Consider the following 18,868-nt stretch of genomic DNA (forward strand, 5'->3'; position numbering starts at 1 on the left):
CTATTGTAAATACAGCACTGGTTTAGGATGCCTTTTCCCAAACGGAATCAGACTTTCCAGGAAGGCACTTACTTTGAGGACATCATCCAAGTGCGTGACTTCTTGGTTCAGATCCTGGAACTCTTTGTACTGCTCCTTGTGTGGGTCTAATGCCAGGAAGAGTCCATGGAAGGCATCTTCCAGGCTGCCGTCGAGAAAGGACCGGCCAGCTTCAGATTCGCTACCGACAGAGCCTTCAAAGACAAGCTTCTCCGTGGCGATGGGCCCCTCGGCCGAGGTGAGCCTCTTCACTAGTTGCTTTGTGATGTTTCCTTCAAAAGTGTCCAGCTCCACAGGCTTGAGCTCAGAGGCCTCATCTGACTCCTGCAGGAGAGTCTCGGCAACACTATTCTCCAGGAACAGGCTCTCTGCCCGGGACCCTGCAACCACACTGGACTTCCTGAGCTCTACCATATCACTCTTGGCGTGGGACTTCGGCTCCTGGTCCTCCCCCAGGGAATGCCTGGAAGATGCTGAACTGCTGCTGTCCTCGGTGCCCTCATTCTGTGAGGACAGGCTGCCCCGGGGGAGCTCAGCTGGGGTGATGGTGATCTCTGGATGGGCTGAGTGTGAGCTGGAGGGGGAGGTGGCCGAGCTGGAGGTGAAGACACAGTCTCCGTCCTGCAGGTCACTAAAGCTGAGGGACAGTGGCCTTTTCTCCTCTGCTGCCTTTCCACTTTCGAAGATGTCATCTGGCAGATTTGACTGTGGAGAAAGATACAACATGGTACATTTGGCACGATTCATCTCCAGGCAAGTGAGAAGGCAATTAAGACGAAAACTCTGTAACGTTAACCACTTATTTGGTATATGTATGTATGCAGGCAAAGGAAAACACACCATTAAAAACTGCTTCCATTGCTGGATCTAGGTGAAATTTCCTGGTGCTGTTCTTAGGTTTGACATTTTTCACATGCACTTTGAGGGTGAGTGGGGATGTTGCTTGTTTTTATAAATTCCAGGATCTCACAGTGCTTGGCAACCATCATACTGAATCGCACTACCCATGTTTTTATTTATTATTTTTTGTGTGAAGGCAGTGGATGTGTGGGTGTGGATGTGGGTGTGTGTCTTAAAAGACTTTGCACTCCCATGTTCTTTTACTCCAGAGATATTTGTTCTGCTTCAGTTCTCAACAATTGTATTTTGAAAAATATCTACTGACAAATTCCAAACTTTGGAAATACATTTGTGTGGCTTCTGTAGAAACAAAAGAGACCACTGGGTGGGGCGTCTGTCTCTCAGAAGGCAAACCCTGGGGCTCAGGGAGTTTCTGGAAACAGTTCTCTGTCAAGCACGCTCTGCATCAGGCTTCAGGAAGCTCTGAAGAGAGGTCAGAGGTCACCAGCCAAGGGAGCTGGGGCTTCGGCTCCCTGGGTAGAAGGTCGGCCCAGCCTGTGTGAGGCCCTGGGTTTGGGCCTCACCCAGGAAGAGATTTCCAGCGAAGACAGCTGGTTCCTGCCAGCAGAACAAGTTCAAAGTCAGCACTGTCTTCCCTCAGGCTGGTGTGTCCAAACTTCTGACATCACGATATGACGTTGTCTTTTACAAAATTAACACAATTCATGCCAAGAATGCCCCAGCTGAGTGCTAAAAATTACAAAAAAGAAAAATCTCCCAGCGCCTTAACTAAGCTTATAATTTTATGTTGGGCTGTGTCCATAGGTACGTTGCCTGCAGAAAAGTCTCACTGGGTATTTGAGATCAGCTTCTTAGACGTGGCTTTCTTTTCTTACATTCCAGGTTGGACTTTTAAAATTTATTTTATTGTAGTTTGTGTGCGCGTGTACCTATATGTGAGCACGAGCATGCGTGTGGAGGTCAGGTTACGTTGGGTACTGGTCCTCATCCTCTGCTTTGTTTGAGACAGGGTCTCCAGCTCACCACGGAGTGTGGCGGGGTAGCTGGCCTGTGAGCTCCCCCTGGTTGCCCTGCTCCTACCTCCCATCTCACTGTAGAAGCACTGGGATGACAGACGTCTGCACCACCATACCCAGGCTCTCTGTGAGTTCTGGATATCCGAACCCAGTTCCTCATGCCTTCATGGCAAAGTGCTTTATCCACTGAATCATCACCCTGGCTCCCAAATTAGACTGAAAAGTTGTTTATTCATAATTGGCATGAGTGTGTGTGTGTGTGTGTGTCAAGGTACACGCGTGGAGGTAAAGGGACAACTTCGTGGAGTTAGTTCTCTCATGTCACTAGCGACTGATCTTGTCAGGCTTGTGTGGCCAAACACTTGTACCCACTGAGCACCTCACTGGTCCTCAGATTGGGCTTTTAAAGGACAGCTATTCCTCTCCATGTCCACTGATTCTAAACTGCAGAGTCAAGCAACCGCAGATGGGACATATCTGGAACACGTACAGACCTTTCCTTGCCATTACTCACTACAGTTGGGAAACTATTTCCCCATCGGTTACACTGTATTTGGAGTCGTATGTTAGCTCATAAGGAGATGATTTGAAGTACAAGGGGGTGCACGGAGGGTCTGTGTGATCGCTATGCCATTTGATGTAAGGGGCTTGAGCCTCTGTGGATTTGGGTATCTGATGGGGTCCTCTTATCAGTTCCCTGTAGAAACTCAAGGATAGCTACATGGAGTAAGTGTTAAGCTAATGTCTATTTTAATTCTATATAAAATCAAGAATTTTCACAGTCATGCCAGGAATGATCCCAGTGGACAGTGACAGCGAGCGAGCTAACTGAAGCAGGAGAGAGGCTGTCCTCCTCTGAGCCCTCAGAGGCTCCTTGTGCGCGTCTCCCTCCTCGCTCATCTGAGGTGCTCCCTCCGCATTCACAGTCTGCTACACCTGTATACCTCTAGTAAAGGTAAAAGGGAAAGCTTGGGGAACAGAAGGGTGAAGGATCCAAGTCCTAACTGCTGGACCTTCTCCAAAAACCCCTAAGGCTCTTCACTGAAGGCTCGTGTTCTTCAAGAAGGCCTGCCCAGCCTCTCCTGGACTTGTGTGCACACACCCCTTGGCTGCATCCACTGGCTATATAGCATGGGGCTGAGTAGCTGTGGGCAATTTGCACTAAGTTCAGGTGCCCTGCTGCTCATAGGGACTTACGGTTTATGAGGGACACACACCTACCAACAGGCACCACACAGGCAGGAAATCAAAGTGCAGTACTGTGGCCTCGGGGCTCCAGAAGTGGCAGGAGTATCTGCATACAGCCAAACTCTCCACATCTACCGCCTACTTCCGGACCTTGCAAACTACCCACATGGCTCTGAAGGAAATACACTAGCCTGGTAAACTGCAAAACTGTTCCCCTTGCTTCCCAAGACTGCTCGCCCCCTCCAAACAGTTTGGCTCTCACGCACCAATCACAGTTCTTGAGGCACACAGTTGTAACCCTTCTGGAAGCTTAAACTACAAACAGCTACCGTCTCCTTACACCTTGCACACTGGTCTCCAGGGATCATAGTCCTCATAGACAGGGACATAGAATTCCTTCTTAGCTCTTGACTAGATTGATTTTTTACCTTGGTTGACAAAAGATGCATTGGGAAGTATGTCATGAGATCAAGGTCCCAGCCAGGGAAAAGATGATTCTAGAACCCAGCCATGGAGACTGGTGAGGCAGAGGACAGGAGAAAGCGACAGATATGAGTTCTGGAGAGAATGTGGGACACTTGAAGAGCCGTGGAACATGCAGAAGGGGCAGAGTGGAGAGGGAGAAATGGTCCAGACAGTGTGGTGGGCTGTGAACAGTTGTAAATGGCTGCCCTGAGGACCTTTGTATTTTCCCAAATGCTATAGGAAGTGATCCCGCGTTTCTAACCTTGCTTAAATTATGCTGTTCACCTTCTACCAACTCTCCCACAATGGCTGATCTTCATTGTCAACTTGAGTAAATTAGAATCACTGTGGAAACATACCTTTGGGTGTGACTATGGGAGTGTTTCCAGAAAGGTTTAATTGAGTCAGGAAGACACCCCCCTCCCCCAATGTGGGCGGCAGCATTCCACGGGACAGGGTTTCACACTGAATAAAAGGAGACAGTGAGTTGAGCACCAATGCTCATCTCTCTCTTGATGGCTAACACAATTTGGTCAGCTAGACCATATGCCTGCCACCGTACCTTCTCCACCATGTGCCCCTTAAACTCTGGGTCCAAATAAGCTCTTCCTGCCTTAAGCTGCTTCTCATCAGGTATTTTGTGGTGAGTAGTAAGTAACTTCAACATTACCGTTGCCCCCTAAGGCATATCACATAGCCATGAATATGTATAAGTGTATCAGCCTAGTGGCTTTTGCTATTACTTTTTTACATTTGCCATATGGTCTTCCTATTTTCTTCTGAAACTCTAAGAGCATTTATGTTGTTCTTCATTTTTAGTTCAATGAAAGAGGTATAATTATTGCTGTTGTTATTATTATTAGCCAGAAGTCCTTTAATGGAGATTAAAGGATAATTAAAGGTGACATTTATTCTTCAAAGAGCAAAACATTTCTCATATGTATGTGTACCTGTCCATGTATTCTCTTAAAAAATAATATGTGATTCATGAAAATAGGTTACCTATTATGTTTCTATGAATTCCAGGATTTCTTTTACTAGGATAGATTGAACAAATACTGCAACCACTGAAGACAGCTAAATAGAAGTAGCTCTGAAGAAGTTGGCCTAAGCCCTCCTGAATCCTTGAGTGCGGGCTTTTGGAAGTCTATTGCTTGTGGTAAACCAGTTACCTCTGGAAATAACGATTTGTCCCCATCCTCATAGGAACTCAGGCCCTGGTGCTCAACTTCTAACCCCCTTGCTTCTGCTTTCTGAGTGACGGGATTATAGGCGTACCACCACATCTGGTCATGTGGTACTGAGTTTGGAATCCAGGACTCAAGCACTCTACCAACTGAGCTACATCCCCAGCCCAATACTATCGTTCATTTGTAAAAGTGAAAGTCTTGTTACCACGGAGAAAAATCACAGCACAAAACCAGGAATTTTGGAAAAGGAGGGCGACAAAGTTGCATGCATGACCATGCTTCCCACCCCAAGGACAGGACAGTTATCATCACCCGGCAAGCAAGACAGATAAGACACAAGATTCACGCTGGGCTGCATGCACAGGCTCCCTGAAGTCAAGCACAGCACTCCAGGCAGCCCGCACTCACATAGAATTCTAGCAGGGCCTTGGGGTTCAGGCTGAGGGAAGGCAGGTCACCGACAGAGTGGTTGTGGTGCAGCGTGGCAAAGAAAGTGTCTCGCAAGGCACTCAAGACAGACAGCCGCAACCATCTCTTCAGAAATCAGGGCGAGATGGGAAGTTAGTGGGAAGCAGCAGGTTAACGGGGTTTCCCTCAGTAGTTAGCAGGGCTTGGTGAAGTCAAGCAGGTGTCATTCATATGCACTTGAAAAGATTAACATCAAAGAACGCCTGGAAAAACCTACATGCCATTTCCCAGCCCAAGGTGAAGTAGAGTGAGGGAGAGACAGGCAGAGGAAACCAGCCCTGGACTCAGAGGGCCAGTGTGTCTCAGCACATGGCGTCCTTAGTCACCACACAACTTGGGTGACCTCTAGGAATCACTTTCCTTCTTTCCATGTATTTATGTGTGGTATGCATGTGGGTATAGGTGTATGTGCATGTTTATATGCATGGGTGAGGAGTCTCGAGGTTGACATCAGGAACCTTTCTTGATCACTTTCTCACTTTATTCCCCAAGGCAAGTTCTCTCAATCAAACCCAGAGCTCTATGATATGGCTAGCCTCACAAGGCAGCCTGCTCTGGACATCCCGTCTCAGCTTTCCCAGGCTGGAACTACAGGCGGGCCGTCACACCCACCCAGCATTTATGTGTGTTTTGGCCATCCAAACTCTGGCCCTCATGCCAGCAGAGCAAACACGTGACCGCTAAGCCACCTCCCCTATTCTTGAAAAGCTCTGCTGTGAGTGTGAAACATTTCAAATCCTACCACAACTCCCCAGCCTTATCATTTCTATGCCAGAAATCACACTGAACTTACGAAGAAGGAGTGGTCTTTGAAGGTAGGTGTTTCTGGGGTGCCTTGGCTGTACATGGACATCCTCCGCTGGAGAGCGGCTGTCTTGTTCCCGGGGCCCGATGACGGGGTTGTGTCCTCCACATCAAAGGGGCTGTAAAACAGTGGATTCTTAGGTCAGCGGAGCTGTTACAGTCGCCTATCATCATAGGATGGTGGAAGATAGTTTCTCATTGTGACAATATCAGCTCAGACCAGTGGGAACCGGGCTGGTTTGGATCAAACGAGGTTGTCAGAAAATAGAAAGAGAAAATGCAGTTTGGGTGTGGCCACGGCTCCATGCTGACACTGTGGTTCACACACCAGCCCCGAACAGCTTTAGCGCTCAGCATCTGCTTTTCTACGATGAACTTGAAAACAGGAACTTACTACCAGGTGATTTCCAGGTTCAGCTTGATGGTACCGAGGTCATTGATGTCAACAGCCACCACCTGGGGTCGGGCTGCAAACAGCTCTTTGGTCTCGCAGGTCACACTGCCTACCAGGATGTGAGTTGCCAGTCCTTTGAGTTCTGTGACCTGGTAGAGAGGGCAGGAGGAGACAAGGAGGAATAGTCTATTATTTTCCTTTTTCCGTAGTCCATCGATTGCTTATTTCAGAAATACATCTGCAGGTATTTTAAAAAAACATTACTCTGCTACAGTTACTTTGTCTCCTGTCTTTGAGAGCAGTTCAAGTACAAGAGGCTTTGCACAGACAGAAGCCTGTGTGTGGGATGGAGGGTCCCCACCCAGGGATCACTGGGCCACCACACCAGGAAAGACACCAACAATGCCACTGTACCTTGATGGAAATGAGCCCAACTATGAGGGGCAAGAAGACAGTTTCTTCTCCATCCCAGCTCTGTTTACCGTTCACTTCTATTTTGCCCTTCAGTTTCCACCTCTGCCGGCCATACTTCATGAAAATCTGGGGTGAAGACATTAGGCAGCCGCATGTTCCACCAGACTCCACTCTCTCTCCCAGTCGCCAAGATCCAAGGGCCAGGAAATAGGCACTGGCCCTTCATCCCTCTTCCCACCCGCAAGGCTGGGTTCTCAGTGGAGCCCAGGAGGAGCGAGGAGGAGGTTTAATTTAATTGATTTGTTTATTTACTTGAAACAGGGTCTCACTAGGTAGCTCTGGTTAGCCTGGAACTCACTAAGTAGATCAGGCTGGCCTGCAAACTCACAGAACTCCACCTGCCTCCGACTCTTGGGCTCTATTGTTGGCACATCTGGCCTAGTCAAGGGGTGAATTCTGCTTCTCTAGCTGAGGGTCTGGAGGTTTCTTTAGTAAGAGATCATAGCAGCGGCTGTGGAGTCGGCTCCGTGGCTAAGGGCACTCGCTGCTCTTGCAGAGGGCTGAGGTTTGGTTCCCAGCCCCCACATCATGGTTTATAACCACCTTAATTCCAGTTCCAGGGGAGCCAACACCCTCTTCTGGTCTCTGCAGGCACCAGGCACACACATGGTGTACAGACATACATGCAAGCAAGCACTCATACACATAAAATAAAAATAAATCTACACAGGTATTTTAAAAAAGCGCTCATAACTGGGCATTGGTGGTTCATGCCTTTGTTCCCAGCACTTGGGAGGCAGAGACAGGTGGATCTCTGAGTTCAAGGCCAGCTTGGGCTACCAAGTGAGTTCCAGGACAGCTAGGATTACATAGAGAAACCTTGTTTTGAAAAACAAAAAAGATAAAATAAAATAAATAAAAAGAGGTCACAGCTCTGTGTCAGTCTGCCCAGGCATGTACAACGACGTGTCTTTGTCCATCCACATTCATGACATCAGCCCTTGCTTGCTCTCTGCTGACACCAGCTCCTTCAGAGGGACAAGAACCATCTCCACTTCCACGTGCAGCCAGCAGGGAGAAATAAAGACTTCTTCCTCTGATGATACTGGTAAAGGTTGAGACCTTCCATTCTCTGGCGGAGGAGGGCAGCTGGCATGAAAGGACCTTAGGGCCTCTGCCAGGAGATGATCAAAGTATTGTGTATGTGCTCTTTTGAAGAAGGAAAAGACAAAGGGCCTTTTCACTTCATGAAGGTTTGGGTTGTTTTGGTTTTGAGACATGGTCTTCTGTGTGTCCCAGGCTCTCTGTCCCTCTCTCTGGCTTTTTGAGATAGGGTTTCTCTAGGAAGCCCTGGCTCTCCCGGAACTCTCTTTGTAGACTAGACTGGTCTAGAACTCACAGAGATCCACCTGCCTCTGCCTCCCGAGTGCTGAGATGAAAGGCGTATGCCACCACCACCTGGCAAGGCTCAGGCTATCTCAAACTGACAATCTCTTCAGGTATAAGCTACTGTGCTCTTTATAAGCACCTTTTATTTTTTTTTAAATAAAGAAATCTCTAATTAGGTGTTGGTCACCTCCAACCATTGGACATGGTTGGATGATACTGTCACACACAAAGTTCACACTCAAGAACTGTGCAATTGAGTTATTAAAAATTTCCACACACACACAACTATCTCTTAATGTCTGATGTTTATGATTTTGTGTCAGGCCACATTCGTATCCTTGGCTGCATGCGGTCCACAGGTCATGAGCTGGAAGTGCCTGGCAGCTGCGTTTCTTTTACAATCGTAAGACTTTGAGTCAGTCTTGATCCTAGATTAGATCTTAGATCAGAAAGAAAAACTGCTACAATGTAAATAAACCTTGGGGGCACTTGGGAGACCATGACTGTAGAAGGCATTTGCTGAAGAGGCAATGCGAAATTTGTGATTTTTTTTTTTTTTGCTTGTTTTTCGAGAAAGGGTTTCCCTGTGTAGCTTTGGAGCCTGCCCTGGAACTCACTCTGTAGCCCAGGTGGGGCTCGAACTCACAGAGATCCGCCTGCCTCTGCCTCCCGAGTGCTGGGATTAAAGGTGTGAGCACCAGCTCCCTGCCGCCATGCTAAATTTGTAAGTGTTAAGGATTGTCCAGCGCTTGTGTGAAAGATTGTCCTTTCAGTGTTGGGAGAAGAGCTTAGGGATGAAGGGTTGGGGCTGGCGGTGAGCAGAGTGACATCAGCGTGGTAATGATGGGGTACATGGGACTGTCATGTTCCATATGTGAGAGCTCCAAGAGACCCTCCAAGCTTTCTCACTGGCTCGAAGTGTTCAAAGACAAATAAAGCAAAAATAACTGCACCCAGGCCTGGTAGTGTGTGCCTGACATCCTAGCTGAGGCAGGAGGATCCCAAGTTTAAGGCTAGCCTGAGCAACTTTAGGAAATGCTGTTTCAGAAACAAAAAGTAGGGGTGGAGAACTGGCTTAATCATTAAGAGGACATGGTGCTCTTGTAGAGGACCTGAGTTCAGTTCCCGGCACCCACACCAGGAGGCTCACAACTGCCTGCAACTCCAGCTCTGGTCTCTGCAGGACCTGCATGCACTCCTGTGCATATACCTACACAGACGCAGATGCAGACAGACAGACAGACACACACACACACACACACACACACACACACACAATTTTTTTTTTAAAGTGAAACATTGACTGCAGATGTAGTTCAACGGCAGAGCACTTGCTTAGGTCTTGGGTTCAGTTTCCAGTACCAAAGCAGTAGCAGCCGCAGCAACAGAAACAAAACTACAGCCAGCCCCTGCCCTTCAAGCCCTCAGTGCCACCACGAAGACCCAAATGTTACTTACTTCATACTGGTCTCCGGGACAGAGGCGAGCAAAGCCAGCCAGACCTGTAAGCAAGAGATTGGGCTGTGAGATAGAGAACACATTTCCCTTCTTTAGAGAGGGATTTGTCACAGATTAAAACCTCAAGTAATATGTGAAACTGGAGAAAATTCAGGTAAGACTTGGGACCCTCTTAGGAGCATAGCCTTTGCAGGGGATGTAGAGGGATTCCATCCATCAAAGCTAGAGGGGACATTCCTTGATAGGTGGTTGGGGACAATGTTGGGTGGTTAGAACTCTGTGTACCTCTGGCAGATTTCAGGGTCAGGGCCGCAGAAAGATCTATTCTTTCACTGACCAAAATATTCCCATGAAGATAAACTGGCCTCTTGTTTTTCCTTCTGTCCCGAGATCTGTGACACTAGATACCTCCCTTGTGAGTCCTTGTCCCCACGCCCATGACTTGACTGAACACACTTGTTGCTCTGTTTTTCTCATTCTTTTTGTACAGCACAATGATGCCACTGTTTACAGTTACAAAATTGCTAGAAATAGACTACAGTGTACACAAAACTGGTGATTAAGAAAACAAACTAAGGGGCTGGAGAGATGGCTGGTTGAGGGGACCTCAGTTCCTCCAGAGGACCCAGGTTCAATTCACAGCACCTCCATGGCAGGTCACAACTGTCTGTAACTCCAGGATCCGACACTCTCACACAGACACACATGCAGGCAAAACACCAATGTACATAAAATAAAAATAAATAAGTTAAGAAAAAGATAACAAACCAAATCCAACTAACCAACCAACCAACCAACAGCCAACAGCCTACGCGCTCAACAGAAGAGGTGTGCCTGAGGGTTATCATTGGTGTGATAAACACCGTGATCAAAACAACTTGGGGGGGGGAAAGGTTCATTTTCCTGAAGCTTGCATGCCACTGTTCTCACGGAAGGAAGTCAGGGCAGGAACTTGGAGGCAGCAGCTGATGCAGAGGCCCTGGAGGGGCGCTGCTTACTGGCTTGCTCCCCGTGGCTTGCTCACTCTGTTTTCTTGTAGCACCCAGGACCACCAGGCCATGGATGGCACCACCCATGATAGCTTGGGCCCTCCCACATCAGTCACTAAGAAAATGCCCTACAGCTGGGTCTTATGGAGGCATTTTCTCAGCTGAGGGTCCCTCCTGCAGATGACTCTAGCCTAAGTCAAGTTGACACGGAACTAGCTAGCACAAGGTGGCTTTCCTTCTCCTGTGCCACCTGCAAGTCAGTTTGAAATGGATTGCTCTCCTTGAGGTCTACTATGTACCCGTCTGGTTCAGCAGTAAGAACAGCTTGTCAGAATAGATGGTCATCATCTCGGGGCAGCTCAAGAGTTCCGACTTTGGTCACCCTTTCTTCTTCCTATAGATATTTACTGAAAGCCTACTATGTGCGGGTGAAAATATTTATTTACATTTTAGTTTTCTCAGGAAAAAAATGTATGACAAAAATTCCAGTGAAAAATTTAGCACCGATGGTTTTCATGTATGACCGTTGAGTCCTGGAAAGTTGTTTCTTGTGTGGTTGTATGTGCTTGTCCGTGTATACACGTGCACAGGTGTGCTGTTTGTGTGGAGGCCAGGGTTCGATGCCGACACTCATACTGTCTTCCTCGATTGCTTCTTTGTTGAGACAGGATCTCTCATTGAAACTGGAGGTTGCTGTTTGGTTAGACTGGTGGGCCAGCTGTCTCAGCTCCCCCTGCCTCCTGCCCTGCCCTGCCCGCCCCCACCACCAAGCTGGGATATAAATAAGTGCACGACACTATGCCCAGCTTTTTATGTGGATTCTGCAGATCCAAACTCGGATCCTTACGCTTGCTTCATGCTGTCTTCCCAGCCCTGGGTTGTGTTTCTTGCAAACCTCATTTTACTCATGAAACATAACAAGGATGTTATGTTATGTGTGTTTTACCTTCAATGAATGTCTCAATTAATAGACTGTGAGAATCTGGAATGAAGGAATCTGCTTATGAATAAGACCTGTAAGTTCAGGGAAGCTTCAAAATGGACCCAGCCTTTACCACCATTCGCCAGTAGATGGCAGCAGCTCGCCAACTTGGCATGCCGTTTACTTGGCGAGCCCATTCATCCAGGACCAGCTCTCACTAATGATTGGAAGCCAATGAGCCACTTAGGAGGACTCATTGTAACAAAAGCAGGATTGGAGGAAGCTATTTTCATGAATAGTTCCCCTCCGCAAAAACACATCTGAAAGAAAGCATCGCTGGCTGGCTCTTAGGAATCCAAAGCCTGATGTGCTAATTCTAACACAACCCAATTTATCCTTTGCAGACCTACAGATACTTAATTAGCTTGGGGTAAATCTGCTGCCTGTTTATGCATGCAGTGTCAATAGGGGCACTGCTTAAAAGAAGCGGACCCTGTACCATGCTAGATCAGGTGAGAAAAGGGGGGCAAGTCCTTTGAAGATCCCCTTCCTTCTCAAAATGACCAGAGATTTCCTATGTGAAGAGCGTCATGTGAGAGGGAAGGCTGTGGCCGTGATGGATTTGGGGCCTCACTGCCCATGTAATGAAAGCATTTTCGTGGCATTCTTTGCAAGGCGTCTCCCATCCTCTGGTGACATGATGACAGCAGGAGGGAGGACCCAGTTCCAGGGCATGCTGCTCGAAGCCCCCCAGGTGGTGGTGGCCATGGCACAGGCTCCAGAGTGAGCCGAGGCAGTGGCAGTGACAGCCTGTCTCTGGGGCCTGGCAGGGTTCTTTCAAGTCTGGCCCGAGGCCCTGCTGGCATTTCTACAGCTGCAGAAAGCTCAATGTTTTCTCAGCTGCTTGATAGTAACTGTTACACCAGCTAAGAAGTTTTCATTATGGCCACTCAGAAACCAGCCCTGGGTTCCCACTAATGGTGCACCCGGGAGGCCAGGAGCTAGGAGACTTGTGTATTCACATGGGTCCTCCATCTTTTCCAGTTTTTCAACATGCTCCCATGGTACCGATGTGGCTGCCCTTCCACAGCCTGAATGGAGGGAAGGGTGCTGTCCCCGTGTGACTATATGAATAGGAAATGTCCCCAGCTCACGGTTTGAACATTCAAACAGCTGGTAGCTCTGTTTTGAGGCGTTATGGAGTCTTCAAGAGTTGGGGCCTAACTGGAGGGAACCAGACACTGGAGGGTGGGTCTTGAGGTGTAGAGCTCTGCTCGCTTCCAGCCCCTGCTTGGCTTCCTGGTCCACTTGGAGGTGAACAAACCCTTGCCTCATCTGCAAGCCCCTCCGGCTACCAGGATTGAATACCCCTCCCACAGTGGACTGAATCCTTCCCCTTAAGCCAGAGAGTTTATCAAGTGGAGAACATTTTGCTGATTATACAGCCACGCAGTTACCCACCCCAGCTCCCTCTGCTCAGACATGGTTTTGTCACAGGAGTCCTCCACTGTTTCCTGTTTCCGCCATGACCTTCCTAAGAGTGTTACCTCCTACTTCAAGGCAAATAGCCAAGTACCTGACAGCTGTGTGTCTTAACACAGACCTTCCTGCTCTATGTTCTCCTCCTCTGGCACTCAGGAGTCTTCAGAAGCTGACCTCACAGCTCCCCACAGCACCTCTACAGAGCATGCAGGCCACAGCGCTCTCCCTGTCGGCTTTGGGCAGCTTCCCCGCCTTCAGGGAGGGCGCTCAGCTTATTTGTTCTAAGCCTAAGGTAACTCTAGGAAGCTCCCTCCACCCCAGCCCAGCCAGCCTCCCTTCAGTGGAAACCTCTTTAAGCCATTTTTTTTCTTTTTTCTTTTTGGTTTTTCAAGACAGGGTTTCTCTGCGTAGCTTTGCGCCTTTCCTGGAGCTCACTTGGTAGCCCAGGCTGGCCTCGAACTCACAGAGATCTGCCTGGCTCTGCCTCCCAAGTGCTGGGATTAAAGGCGTGCGCCACCACCACCCGGCCTTTTTTTTTTTTTTTTTTTTTTTTTCTTTTAAAGACAGTGTCTCACTCTGAAGCCCAGGCTGGTCTCAAACTCACAACAGTCCTCCTGCCTCAGTCTCAAGAGTGCTGAGATCGTAGGCATGAACCACCAAACCTGACTTAATTTTCCTTTCTGAGACACTTTACCCTCCCCTCCCCCGCCCCCATCATGGGCTCCGGCTTCCACAGCAGTCTGCTCATTTGATTGGCTCAATCCTCCATGTATGCCCACTGAGTGAGGAGGTGCTACTCAGAGGTCTCCCCTCCCCACCCCAACCTCTGTGGCGCCTAGGCCGGGGTGATGAGGACGCAAAGGCACGTGTGCATAGCCCAGTAGCTCTTGTCCCTGTGTCTTTATCACCATCACCAGGACAACTGTCCTTCATGTGGTAGGTGGTTGTGGGGTTGAGCAAAAGGGAAGTGTGGGCGGGCGTGTCAGGAGGAAGTTAGGGGTTACCCCATCTGAGACTGTGATGCTGGTGGCAGAGAGGGTAGGGGCTGGGTGGGGTATATCCTCATCAAACACAATGGACAGCAGTGGCTCATGGGAATCTAGGATGTCTTGGCATCAGGGAGGTCTTCTCTTGTGGAAGGAGAAGAGGATGGTGTGTGTGTGTGTGTGTGTGTGTGTGTGTGTGTGTGTGTGTGTATAATCACAGATGCAGTTCTGGGTTTTTATGTTAAGAGAGTGGAGGAGACAGAACTAGAGTTTAGGGCAACCAAGGAAGCAGATGAGAAAAGTGAGCAGAGGGAGGGGAGCAGAGCCGACAGCTTTGGCATTCACTGCCTCAGCCCAAGGCACCCAGGTCACTGCTGGTGGCCAGGATAGCTCTGCCCATGGCAGAATCTCAATATCATCTCCTTACTACTTCCAGGCCTGAGATCATGTGGATAGTGGGTGGTCCCTTTCTCCTGCCAAGCCTTTGGGTGCCTGTGTTTTAGGGTGAAGGGGATCCCTTCTCTAGGGAAGAATCAGCATCTGAGCAATGGTCTATAGGGTCTGCTCAATTGTTAAAACTGGCAGCTGCGACGGTTAATTTTCATGGTCAAACTGCTTAGAGGGCTGGGGATGGTGGTGGGTGACTATGATCCTAGCATTTAGTGGGTAGGGAGGGGTAAGACTATCAAGAGTTCAAGGTCAGCCTCAGCTATATAGCAAAGACCCTGTCAGGAAAGGAGGAAGGAAGGAGAGAGGGAGAGAAGGAGGGAGAAAAGGAAGGAAGAAGGGCAGGCAGGCAGGCAGGAGGGCAGGCAAAGGCCCTGAGAATTAGTGAGGCATAACCCTTTGGGTGTGTCTCTGAGGATGCTTCCAGGGTCAATTAATTTAGAAGGTAAGAGCCGCCCTGAATGTGGGTGGCCACATCCTGCAGTCTGGGGGTTTGGACTGAATTAAAACAACAACAACAACAACAACAACAACAACAAACAACAACAACAACAACAGGGAGGTGAGCTGAGCTCCAGCACTGTCCTTTCTCTCCGCTGTGGGCCCCCAAAGCCACGGGCTCCTTTCCACCTCCCTGCCATGGCCGACTTTTGCCCTTCAAACCACAAACCGCAGTGAACCCTTCTCCCCAAAGCTGCCTTTTGTCAGGTACTTGTCACAGAGATGAGAAGAGTAACCTCGGAGCCAGGACCTGGAATTTAGTTTCAAGTCTGACACCAGCTTACTGTGTGACCTGTGAGAAGTCATTTAACGTCTCTTGGCTACTAGCTTCCACATAGGAAATTATGAGAACGGAAACACTTGGTAGCAATGAACGCCAGAAACAGGACATGGGGAGCCCACGTGTTAACAGTGGTAGGTGACCTCCCTCTCCGTATGCCATGGGACATGGGCAGTCCTCATGTTAGCAGTGACAAAGTCACTTCACTCTTTATGCTAGCCCACAAGGGACCAGGCTGCTGACAGAATCATTCCCAAAGTCTAAAGAGAACTTTAGAGTCCCTGTCCTGGCTGTATAGATTTTGAGCTGCTGAGAGGGTGGGTGGGTCCAGAGTGGTTTTGAACTCCACTCAGGTGGAGACCTGAGTGGAAGCAAATGGACCTACAGAGTTGGAAAGGTGAAGGTATCCAGCATAGGCAAGGTGTTTGGCTGCATATATGTGCACCACATGCGTGCCTGCTGCCTGAGGAGGTCGGGAGAGGGCATCAGATCCCCTGGAACTGGAGTTACCAACAGCTGTAAGCTGCCATGTAGGCACTGGGAACCGAACCCAGGTCCTCTTCAAGAACCACTAGTGTTCTTCACTACTGTGCCATCTCTCTAGCCCCACCCTGAGGCCCTTTGAACGGGAGTCTCCCCTGTCCACTCTCCTTGCTGCTGAAAGTAGGTAAGGTAATAATCCTCCTTAGCAATACAGGGGTCAAACTGTTGACCAAGCAGCCAAACCCAGAGGAAGGACTGCAGAGCTTAGCCAGGCTTCTTTTTTACACCAAAGATGCTGTAGTCTAAACCAACAATGCCTCTAGATGAGAACATTCCGTACTAAACATCACAGGCTCACACAGAGAGAAGGCTCATGAGAGAGAAGGAACAAATGAAATGATTTATGTGGCAGCAAGCCAGGCAGAGTGGTACAAGCCTGTATTCCCAGGGCATGGCAGGCTGCGGCAGGAGGATTGCCTTGGGTTTGAGACCAGCCTGAATTACGGAGAAAACTTTTGTCTTAGAAACAAAAGTAAAATATCCTGAGTAGATAAATCAACAGATGAATAAACGACAGTGCAAAGAAGCCAACAGACGCGTCTAGCGTGTAGAAAGGGGTTTTGCTTGAGATGAAAGGGATCTGTCTGACAACTAGTTATAACACACGGACCTTGTGTGAGTCCTAATTAAAGCAAAGCAACTGTAGGAAGCATTTTTGAGACAGCTGGGGTAGCTGCAAACGAACTAGGTTAATAACAAAGGCTTGTTAATTTTGTTAGATGTGATAATGGGACAACAGGACATGGCACTGTGGTTACATAAGAAGTGGCCCTATTCTTTCCAAACTGCTCACTGAAGTTTACAGGCACTGGCTGACATACTTGGGGTTCACTCCTCTGGAGTTTTCTAGTTCATCAGAAGGAGTCTTGGTGATTACTGACTCTGGGGGATGGACTGGGAGGGTTTGCCGTTTGCCTCACTCTATTCTTGTGCCCATTTGACACAGCCCTACAGTAAACACCATTTTCAAGTGTGAAGGAAAGATTCAAGAGTCTCATCAACAAACAAACATGAGTGGGAGCATGGGGGTGATCCTATGTCCCTGCAAAGAAAACACAAACAGCATGCCTTCTCAGGAAGTTCTGTGAAGACAGCACCTCGTCTCTCTCTAAACAAGGACAGCTTACCTTTCATCTTGACGGAGAATTCTCCCAGCAGACTCTCCAGCTCCGCCTCAATGGTGCACATGTTCTGGAAGAGCAGAGGAGATGGTGTTAGGTCCCCCACCCTCCACACTGCAGCTCAAAGCATAAGGCACTTCAACAGTGACAGCATGAACAGAAGGCATTTTCCTGTTTGCCGTGAGTACGCAGTGCAGCCTCCAAGACATGGCTAAGCAAGGCTTCCAGTACATGGGATAGCTGGAGCTTAGGTGAACAAGTTAAATGATATCAAACGAGTCAGACAAATACAGAATATGGGATGTTCCTAAGAACAGACTCAGACTGTACAAAAAAAAAACAACAACAGTATTATTGTGATGGAGGAATCAGCCATACCCAATACATAGGAAGAGATCCATACTCCAGGTTAAATGAGCGGGTCAGCCATGCTATAGTGTGTGCCTGTTTCATAACAACATGTTATATACCACCCCCCATGTATCTTTTATTTGCTAAATTAAAAAAAAGAAAGAAAGAAAGAAAGAAAAAAGCAACCAGGCATAGTGGTATGTGCTTGTAATCCCAGTACAAGGAAGGCAGACAGGCTGACCTAACCTACTGAGAGTTCCAGGCCAGTGAGAAGTTCTGTCTCCAAACAAACAAAACCTAACAAAATGGATGAGGTTTTCGTCTGGTCTCCACACCTGCCTCTTTACACCACACACACACACACACACACACACACACACACACACACACACACATTTTGAGGGGTTAGCATAGGAGTTCGATTCTGCTCAAGTGAAGCAGACTTCCTAATGCGATGTCATGAAGCCCAGAATGCCCCCTGGACCTAGTCGGTATTCCCCTCCTCACTGTGGAGCCAAAGGAATGAGAGGTGGACGGTTACAATGCCTAACCACACCCATCCCATTGCCCCAGTATCTGATGGCCTCATGGGAACAGTTAGAGGTGTACCTAAAGTGTCACAGCCCGTATCTGTCACCAGTGAGGGTCTCCTGCTGCTCAGCTGGGGTAAGATTTGGAAGCCTCTCTATTGGGGTAAGCAGCAATGTCCACTGCTTCTGCAAGCTTCTTCCTCGCGGCCAGCTTCCCTGAGGCCCGGCCCGTGCAAGTTGCCGTTCTGACAAAAGCGAGGCCCCCATGTGAGCGCGGGCACACGCAGGGCTTCAGGGAGCATTAGAAAGGTCTGAGGCTCCGTTTCCTAGTTGTTTCTTTGTTCTGCTCGGCACCTTTACTCTTGTGGGACACGGAGAAAATGGCTTTACCCGTCCTGTCGCAAGGTCTCAGTACTTCAGAGAGCTTAGCAAAGCTGGGAAGCCTTTCCTCAGGTCCGAGCTCAGAGTAGCTTGAAAGGTTTGAAAAAAAAAAAATCTCAGCAAACAGCTTGCTTCCTCGGAGTCTGGGACCTCTCTGCAAAGGGACAGTTGCTAGACATAACAGATGCGTCATCAGGCACGCTGGGACTGCTACTACTGTCTCAAGAACCCAGGGGCCACTAGGTTAACAACCGAAGTCACCCATGGTCAGAACTTCCCATGGATGCAGCCAGGGATGAACGCTGTTACGTGTGTGAAAATGCCCCAAGATGTGCTGCGGCAATTATGGGTGTGCTGAAATCACTCGTGATTTCCCTGCTTTGAAACGATAGTGCTTCTTAGAGCTATTGTTGGATCCTGTAATTTTGGTGTGCTCAAAAAGCAGGTCACAGAGCTGGAGAGATGGCTCAGTGGTTAAGAGCACAGGCTGTTCTTCCAGAGGATCCAGGTTCAATTCCCAGCATCTACATTGTGACTCGTAACGACCTGTAACTCCAGCTACAGGGGATCCAGTGCCCTCTTCCAACGATGTCCGAGCTATCTCCATAGCCCTTATTTATTTATCTGAGACAAGTTCTTGCTTTGTAGA

General features: G+C 48.6%; 1 protein-coding gene across 8 annotated transcripts in view; it reads right to left on the minus strand.

The window, feature by feature from the left end:
• Positions 1-18,868, minus strand: part of Ripor2 (RHO family interacting cell polarization regulator 2) — a 213,814-nt gene that overhangs the window by 33,114 nt on the left and 161,832 nt on the right. For 6 of the 8 annotated variants that reach the window (XM_037205867.1, XM_037205868.1, XM_028880635.2 and 3 more), the window contains exons 8-14: positions 16,964-17,027; positions 9,687-9,730; positions 6,840-6,965; positions 6,426-6,574; positions 6,021-6,150; positions 5,168-5,293; positions 73-744 (exon numbers count right to left, since the gene is read on the minus strand). In XM_037205867.1, coding sequence (XP_037061762.1) covers positions 73-744; positions 5,168-5,293; positions 6,021-6,150; positions 6,426-6,574; positions 6,840-6,965; positions 9,687-9,730; positions 16,964-17,027 — 1,311 coding nt within the window. The remainder of the gene's footprint in view (positions 1-72; positions 745-5,167; positions 5,294-6,020; positions 6,151-6,425; positions 6,575-6,839; positions 6,966-9,686; positions 9,731-16,963; positions 17,028-18,868) is intronic. The other 2 variants (XM_028880649.2, XM_028880662.2) reach the window with 1 other exon arrangement.

The sequence above is a fragment of the Peromyscus leucopus genome, chromosome 5, assembly GCF_004664715.2.
Source record: "Peromyscus leucopus breed LL Stock chromosome 5, UCI_PerLeu_2.1, whole genome shotgun sequence".
NCBI classification, from domain to species: domain Eukaryota; kingdom Metazoa; phylum Chordata; class Mammalia; order Rodentia; family Cricetidae; genus Peromyscus; species Peromyscus leucopus.